Source organism: Furipterus horrens, unplaced genomic scaffold (assembly GCF_987537825.1).
Source record: "Furipterus horrens unplaced genomic scaffold, mFurHor1.1.pri manual_scaffold_7, whole genome shotgun sequence".
Classification (NCBI taxonomy): domain Eukaryota; kingdom Metazoa; phylum Chordata; class Mammalia; order Chiroptera; family Furipteridae; genus Furipterus; species Furipterus horrens.
Genome location: NW_028327177.1, coordinates 97,866,916 through 97,875,801, shown reverse-complemented (window position 1 = coordinate 97,875,801; position 8,886 = coordinate 97,866,916). Strand labels below are relative to the sequence as shown.

The following is an 8,886-nucleotide window of genomic DNA, read 5'->3' as shown; positions in this document are numbered from 1 at the left end:
CAGCACATTATGTTTTATTATTTCAAGAAAAGTAAAAACAAAACAAATACAAAAAAAGATTTATGCAGTGTATGGAGAAGGTGTTATGACTGATCGAACGTGTCAAAAGTAGTCTGCAGAGTATCGTGCCAGAGATTTCTTGCTGAACGATGCTCTAGTTGGGTAGACCAGTTGAAGCTGATAGCGATCAAATCAAGACATTAATTGAGAACAATCAACATTCTATCACACAGGAGATAAGCCAACATACTCAAAATATCCAAATCAATAAAATTATTGGTGATAATGAAAAAATGTGTCTTTTATTTTATGGAATAAACTAAACGGACGTTTTGGCCAAGTCAATATTTGTACAGTGGTTTAGAACTACCCGGTATCTAGTTTTAAAACATTTTCAAATCCTGACAAGGAATAATATTATAAATTTGCAGGTAACTAGGATAATTAAAAAATATATACTCAGCAAAGCAAACCATTCAAAGGAAGCAATCTATGTATGTCTTTTGTCTTTCCTCATGGCTGGAACAGTATAGCAAATGCTATTATTCTATAATAGCTAGAAGTGCAATCATAAGTGAAAATCACCTGCAGTTTCATGTTAGCTTGAGCTGGATCAAAAGAAACACCTAAAAGAAAACTGAGTTATTGAGTGGGAATCCTCAGACTATAGATTACATTCAATTTAAAGATTTAACTGAAGAAAATTGTAAACGTGATAGGCATAGAGGTTTCCAGAATAATTAACCACCTTTCAATCTTTACCTAGCCACCTGAGGAAACAAGTTACAGAAACTCCATGCTCTGCATAACCCCACAAAACCTGTTGTTTGGAGACATGGAGGAAGAAAGGGAAATGGACTTAACCATGGGTCCAAGGAACCCTAATGATTTTTAGACAAAGTAAGGACTTTAGAGATGAAACAGATCAGCAACTGTGAAGAAAATACAAAATAAAAGCCACTGAGGTCCCTCTGAAAACTAATGGGAGAGAGCAATTAAACTGAAATACCAACAATAGTTGTGATGCTTCTTAAAACAGGTAGCCCAAGCTGGGTCAAGATGGAAAACAATGACAGTGGCGTTCTTAGATCAGGTCATTTAAGAACTCGTATAAGTACTCACAACAGTATTTTTGAGAAAACAAAGTGTTTTTTTTTCCCCTCCAATTTCTGCCTTAGCTTTAGTGTTCATGTAGCTTAAAAATGCCATCATACACACATACACACACACACACACAACCCTCACACATGGCTGCAAAAGCAATTATCAACAGAGGTAGTAAACAAAGAAAACTCCTAAGAACAAATTTTAAACTGGATCAAAGTGTGACTGCACATTCAAAACCCTAGAGCCACATAATCATCCCCAAAAGGAACTGTTTTAATTTTTAAAAGCTCAAAAACACAATGACAATGAAGCGCTGATTTTCCTTAGGCATGTCCCAAATCAGTGCTGACTTAAAGCTACATCCTCTCTTTCCAAGAAAGAGAAAGCAGAGAAGAAGTTCAATCTACAGGAGAGAACACAACAACAACAACAAAAAACAACCTAAAGGGTGCTTCTTCGTTTAGGTCATAGCACTGGAAATTCTTCTTATATGAGTCTTTTCTTCACAACCTTTTTTTCTTTTTAAACTTCAATCTGCTGAATGAGAGATGCCCACATTTCCACTGGCAGAGTGTAGTATTTGCTTCCTCAGCATGGGTCCTCCTATCCTGAAAGTGCAAAGAGAGCAAATCCACACCCACAGGGCCCAGAGCCCCAGGGCTATTTCAGCTCCACTGATAGAGCAGGAGAAGGATCTGCTGCATTTGTGCTTCAAAGACACAGCTCACTTTGGTTGTCCTTCTCAGTTGGCAAACTGCTCATAAAAAGCAAACTTGATCCTTTCTATGTGATGGCAAAGTTTGATGGCAGGGCCTAATTTTAAGTCCATGCACTCTTGAACAGTGGGAAGAGTAAGGAGCAGCAAGGCCTGCCCATCAATTTCCTGTTAAAAGTACAAAACAGAAATTATCTATGACGTACACATGAATGACAGCTCGATCATGATTCACTCTGGCTTTGTCAAAATCTGAGACCTAAGCTTTCCCTGCACTACTTTTCTCTTTTGAATAAGTATCACACATTTCCTTTTAGATGCCTCTCATAGTCCTCCATACTAATGAATCTTCAGAACTGATAACAAAGTTTTACCAAGGATAATAATCTATTCTATAGTTTCTGCTCAGCAGAAATTTAGTAAACTGACCAGCCTTGTAACTGGCAATTAAATGTGCCAAAAGAAACATGTTTTTAGAGGACTCTTTCTATATCTGAAAGAAAATATTAACTATAAACTTCAATGTCCTACTCTGTAACATTCAGAAAAGCCTGATAAGTTTTCAAAGATGTTCAGTTTTGAATCTCCCCAATTATCAAAACGAATTCTATTTCTCTCTTTTTTTAATTGTTTTTTCTATTACAGTTGTCCCACTTTTCCCCCCATTGCCACCACCCCCCCACAGCCCACCCCCTCTCCCACAGTCAATTCCCACCCCATTGTCCATGTCCATGTCCACGGGTCATTTATACTAGTTCCTTAACTAGACCCTTCCCCTTCTTATGCTCCCTTCTCCCCTTCCCTCCCTCCCCTCTGGTAACTATTAGTCTGGCTCCTTGTTTACATGCCTCTGGTTCAATTTTGCATGTTTGTTTGTGTTGTTCATTAGTTTCCTGTATTAGGTGATATCATATGGTATTTGTCTTTCATTGCCTGGCTTATTTCGCTAAGCATAATTCTCTCTAGTTCCATCCACATTGTCGCAAAAACAAATTCTATTTCAATATTTATTTAAGGACACAGGTATCTGTTTCAGAAAACGTGCCTTAAAATTGATCATGACTTCAGAGCCTAATACATTACAGATTTTTTTTTTAATGGGCACATTGTTATTTTGGAAAAGAGAGGGATAATCAAGTATGGCATACTTAATTTTAAGCCATTTAGATATTTGAGGGATGGACACAAATTCTTAGGAAAAATGGGAATACAATGATAATCTGCTTCAACTATGAAGGAAGTGAGATAACTTTTTGACACAGCTATACTTCTAAAAATGGAACTAAAGTAATTTTTTCTTTTGCATATTAATATTTTTCCTGAGACTTGTACATAAATTGCTATTACACCTACAATCCTTTGCTAAAGAAACATATTACTAAGAATTAAAGGTCTTGGTGGTTACCTGGTCTAGGAATATCCTTGCTAGGGGAGCACAGTCCGTGGATCTGATGAACCGAACCACATCTGCTACAGTCCACTTCAGGGGGTTACTCTCCAGCTGGAGTCTTTCAGCAACTTCAATCCTTATTTCCTTCAGTCCCCACAAAAAAAATCAAACCAAATGGTGTAAGAGCTATTGCATTCTTAAAAAGTCTATTTAAATTCATAGCCCCTCTAGGCAGGATTTAAAGTGCTTTTTCAACAGGATTTCTCCCAGCAAAGATGGCAAAAGCCCATAAACACTAGGTACTCAGGAAATGTTTGTCTTTTATAGTAAGAAATTTCAGTGGGGAAGAAGTTTCAGCAGAAATCATTTGGACAATTTAACAGAAAAAAAATAGAGAAGGATTAGCTAAAATATCAGGAGAAATCATTTATTGGTTCTGTTCATAGACTATATTTAAAAAGCAACCCTGTTTTAAAACATGAACTTAACTGCCATTCTTCAGCGTGTAATGTTATATAATACGCAGATATGTATATGTTAAACATACTAAACAAGATGGCTTAACCAGGATCAAAAGGATAATTTATTTCTATAAAACCATACAATTATGAAAAATATTAAAAAGGAAGTTTTCCCTAAATGACAGGCTACAAATAAACTAGCAATGAAACACTTTTTAAATTTTGATTTACTGTTTTTCTATTAGTTGTCCCACTTTACCCCCCCATTGCTCCCCCCAAAACACACTTTTACTTAAGACAAGCAGCCAGCCACTCTGAGACCTTCCTCCTGATAAAGTTATCTCCAAATAATCTTTGAAACACAAGTAAATCACTGAATTTGGAATCATTTAAAAAGAGACCCAGAAAATTCAACTGAAGCCTGTATTAAAATTAAGTAGAATCCCAACATCATTAACAATTCAATTATATTCTAGAGGGAAATTCCAGAGAGACAGAAAAAAGTGTATTTTAAAAATGGGTACCTTTGGTGAAGGAGGCTTATTCTCATCATCAGAAAACGAAAAAGTGCGAAGCTCTCTTTTTCTCCTTTGTCTGTCTGGAGGCAGTGATGTGGATACCTCACTTTGGGTGGGAGAAGAGGAACATGACTTCTTTTCTGACATTTCTGACTCTTCCTGCAGCTCGTCCTGCTGCTCAGAAGTACTGCCCTCACTTAGGGAATCGTCATCTCCCTCATCTGGGTCATCCTCATCTTCACCCCCACTTCCCTAGAGGAAAAGGAGAGAAGGCTCGTTGAAATTCAGGACAAACCAGTTCTGAGGCCACAAAACCATTTTCTATTGGCCAGAGATCTGAATTCTTCCCCTATCTGTATTGTAAAGCAGTAATCTCTGGCTTTTAGACTTTACAGGCATATCAGATCTCATACCTGGGGAGAGCCTGCAGGGGTATTATCAACAGATGCAGAGGAGCGTTTCTTCTTATGAACAAAAACATTTTTCCGCCTCTTTCTCCTCTTACTGGCTTTTTTCAGGGCACATGCTAAATTACTATGCCCACCAGGCGGCCTCCCAATTCTTTTACTTTTCTTCTTTCCGTAATAGTGTGCTAAATGCGAATGACAAAGAAAAATGAAGTAGCTTCACTATTTTTGTGCACCTCAAACCACAAGCGATTTTGTTAGCACAGCAGAAAACAGGTCATTGTACTTGATTAAAGTTTAAATTTCATACAGTGGAATAATCTTAAAACTGTACAGATCTTAAATGTATAGTTTGAGCAGTACTGATCTATGCATTCACCTGAATAATCCTCCCCCATCAAAACAGAACATCTCCACCAACCGAGAAAGTTCCTGAGGTCCCTTCCTAGTCCCTTTCTCTTTTACCAGAAGCAACCATTATTCTGATTTTCATCGCTATGGGTTAGCCTGTCTCACCTCTGGAACGATTCTGTAGGTACTTTTCAGTGCAAGTACTTTTCACTCAGCATAAGGTTTCTGAGTTCCATCTTTGCTGCTGTGTATGAACAGTTCATTCCTTCATATTGATGAATAGCATTCCATTGTATGAACGAATATACCAGTTTATCTATTCTCCTGTTGATGGGTTCCTGGGCTGTTTCCAGGTTTTGGCTATTAAGTTGCAATGAACATTCTTGTACAAGGCTTTTAGAGGGCATATTTTCATTTTCCTTGGATAAATACCTAGGAATGGAATTGCTGGATCATATGATAGATGTATGATTAACTTTTAAAGAAAGTGCCAGTTTTCTAAAAGGGCTGTATAATTTTGTACTGCCACCAGCAATGTATGAGAGATGCAGGCGCTCTGCACCTTTGTCAACATATGGGATTGTCAGTCTTTTTCATTTTAGCCAATCTAGTGGATATGCAGTCATTTCTCGTAGTTTAAATTTGCATTTCCCTGATGACTAATGATACTGAGTATGTTTTCAAGTGCTTATTGGCCATTTGCACATATTTTTCTGTGAAATGTCTACTCAAGTCTTTTATTCATTTTTTTGTTTTTGTTTTTTCATTTATTAAGATACAATTCATGTAACATAAAATTCATTATTTTAAAGGATTCATATTCAGCAGTTATTGGTATATTCACTATGTTATGCAACCATCACCATTATCTAATTCCAGAACATTTTGTTTCTCTTTTTTTAGAAATTGATGTAATAGTCACATAACATAAAATTAACGATTTAAAAACATACAGAGTGGAGCAAGACTAGGTTTACAGTTGTTCGTATGGAAAATAATACAACAATAAATAATAATACAAGAATAAGCTGTTTCACATACTCACAACTTTTGCCCCACCCTGTACAATTCAGTGGTGTTTTGTGCACTCACAATATTGTACAACTACCAACTTTCTCTAATTGCAAAACTTCTCTTTTTATTGAGTTGTGGGAGTTTTTAATATATTCTGGAGAGTTCTTTGTTAGATATATATATTATGAATATTTTCTCCAAGACTGTAGCTTGTCTTTTCATTTTTATAAATGGTGTTATTAAGAACAAGAGTTTTTAATTTTGATGTTTAACTTATTAATTTTTCCTTTGTTAGTGTACTGTGTTCTTCTCTATGAAATCCTTTCCTACCCCAAGATCTTGAGGATATCATCCGTTTTATTCTAGAAGCTTTATAGTTTTAGCTTTTACATTAAGTCTGTGATATAGCTTAAATTACTTTTCATAGTGAGGTAGCAAGGAGTTCTGTTTCTGTTTTTTTTCAATTTGGATATCTAATTGTGCCAGTGCCATTTGTTGAGAGAATTTTCTTTCCCCGTTAAATTTAACCATGTAAGTTTGGCTCTATTTCTGGACCCTCTGTTCTGTCCCATCACTCTACTTGACTTACTCTTTCATCAATACCCAACTCTTGATTACTAGTTTTATGGCAAAACTTAAAGTCCTCCAACTTTATTCTTTCTTTTTTTTTTTTCAGGACTGTTTTGGCTAATCTAGATCTTTTGTATTTTTATATAAATTTTAGAATACAGAGATAATTCTAAAATTGAAACATATTCTAGCTCTGTTATATATTAAAGTATTATCAAAATATTATGTAATCTTTGCCAAAAAAAAAAAGGAAAGAAAGAAAGAATTCTAAAGCACATACAGTGGTACCTCAGTACTTGTTATTATTTCATTCCAGAACTTGTAACGAGTGCCAAAACCAACGAGTACCAAATAATGAAGCATTTTCTCTTGTGGGGAAGTGTCATGACTCACACAAGCTCTAGCAAGTGTGACGAGTCCTGCGCAAGCACCCAGTGCTGAAACATTTTTTTCTCATCAAAGTTGTGACGAGTACAGGGATTGACAAGTTCTGAAGCTGACAAATACTAAGGTATGACCGTAATTCCATTTAATGTCACTTAAATTACTAACTGGGAAAAATTACAGACTCCTAATACCTAGGCTAGTTTCAATTACATCATTATGAAAAATAAATTCAGACAAAAAGCATGATAAAATCTATAAATCTTCCAAAGGCTCAAAGTGATATAGTTACATACGCACTTACATGAATAGCATATTTCACTTACTTAATAATTGCAATATTTTTTGGCAATTTGTTCAACGAAGTGCTGAATCTGACACAATAATAAGCTAAGACAATTCCTGCCCTTAAGGAATTTACAATCCAATAAATATAAATAGAAACTAGAAAGTTACTCTTTTTTGATTTGGCATTCCAATATGATTAGAAAGCTCATCATGCTAAATGTGGAGCTTGGATTAGCGGCATTAGTAGCACCTGGGAGTCTGTTAGAAATGCAGACACTTGGGCCCAGTTAACCACAGACCTAATGAATCAGAACCTCCATTTAACAAGATCCTCAGGTGATTTGCATGCATTACAAAGTTTAAGAGGCACAGAATTAGAGATCCCTAAAAGCAATCTTTAAGTTTAACAAAGTAAAATATTCCTCTGTATTAATTCTCCCAAGTGACATCAAGGCTCGTATGATTTAAGGAAAAGTAGGAAAAGAAGTTTGTGGTTGGATAATAATGCCTTTAAAAGTTCCAAATTGGAAATTTCATCCTGTATGACTTGCTTTTTTATTGCAGTTTCACAAGAGAGAAGATAAACAATGTGAAGGAACAGGTATCATTATGACAATTCTGAGTGAGGTACACAACTACCCCCTCCTACTATTCAGGCCTCTCAAACACTGTGGCTTCTTTGCTGCTCCTCAGAGAGACTAAGCATGCTCCTGCCTCAGGCTGTATTCTTGCTGCCCCCTACCCACAACATTCTCACCTAAAAGTCTGTGCTTCCTTCAGATTGTTACCTGTCAAGAAGACTCCTTCCTCACTCTCCTACTTTGCTTGCTCATCTTGCTTCATTTTTATCCACAGTACTTACCTCCCTATATTTGTTCACTTGTTTATTATGTCTCCCACATTAAAATATAAATTCAATGAGGACAGAAATTTTTTTTTCACTGTTGTATCACAGTGCTAGAACAGTGGCAGTACATAGTAGACACATATTAAATACTTGTAGATTGTATGAATTATTTACCTATCCTAATATATGCAATAGCTAATTTACATACATGCTATATATAAAAGTTGACAAAATCTGGCACAGGGCCTGTGTGGTGTGAATGGTTTTTAGATTTTTGAAAGTGATGTTTTTAAAACATAAAAATAAAACAAAACAAAACAAAAATATGCAACAGAGATCATATGACCCACAGCCTAAGATATTTATTACCTGGCCCTTCACCAAATAAGTCTGTATACCTCTGTTATATGTGATTGTCTGCACAATAAAAACTTCCCAGGGTGTAAGGTATGGTCAGCTACTATAGTTAAGAAACTTGAAAAATGTGACTCACTATATTTGGTCTTCGTAAGTACAGAGCAGTTCTCAGAACACTTATCCAGAACCATCCGTGGACCGAACAGATTGGGACAGCACTCCAGTTTGATACAGGTTTGCCGGCAGAATTCAGTCACCCGATCTGCTGTTTTCACTATCTCAACAGTAGCCCGATAACTCTTTCCTTTGTATCTGCCATTGGAAGACATCAGATACCAACTTTATTGGGCTAGTGATCACCCAAAGAAAAATCAAGTATATTAATATTTGCTTGTTAAAATATTCTGTCTTTTATATTTTGAGGACTCTGAAAATGATATGGAGTTAATGTATTTTGTACTTAGATTTATAATCTAG

General features: G+C 36.0%; 1 protein-coding gene across 6 annotated transcripts in view; it reads right to left on the bottom strand.

The window, feature by feature from the left end:
• Nucleotides 1–283: 283 nt before the first annotated feature.
• Nucleotides 284–8,886, bottom strand: part of SFMBT1 (Scm like with four mbt domains 1) — a 124,466-nt gene continuing 115,863 nt past the window's right edge. For all 6 annotated transcript variants that reach the window (XM_090284028.1, XM_090284031.1, XM_090284027.1 and 3 more), the window contains 5 exons: nucleotides 8,546–8,721; nucleotides 4,605–4,783; nucleotides 4,198–4,443; nucleotides 3,228–3,356; nucleotides 284–1,990 (listed from right to left, as the gene is read on the bottom strand). In XM_090284028.1, coding sequence (XP_090140154.1) covers nucleotides 1,850–1,990; nucleotides 3,228–3,356; nucleotides 4,198–4,443; nucleotides 4,605–4,783; nucleotides 8,546–8,721 — 871 coding nt within the window. In that variant the 3' untranslated portion in view covers nucleotides 284–1,849. The remainder of the gene's footprint in view (nucleotides 1,991–3,227; nucleotides 3,357–4,197; nucleotides 4,444–4,604; nucleotides 4,784–8,545; nucleotides 8,722–8,886) is intronic.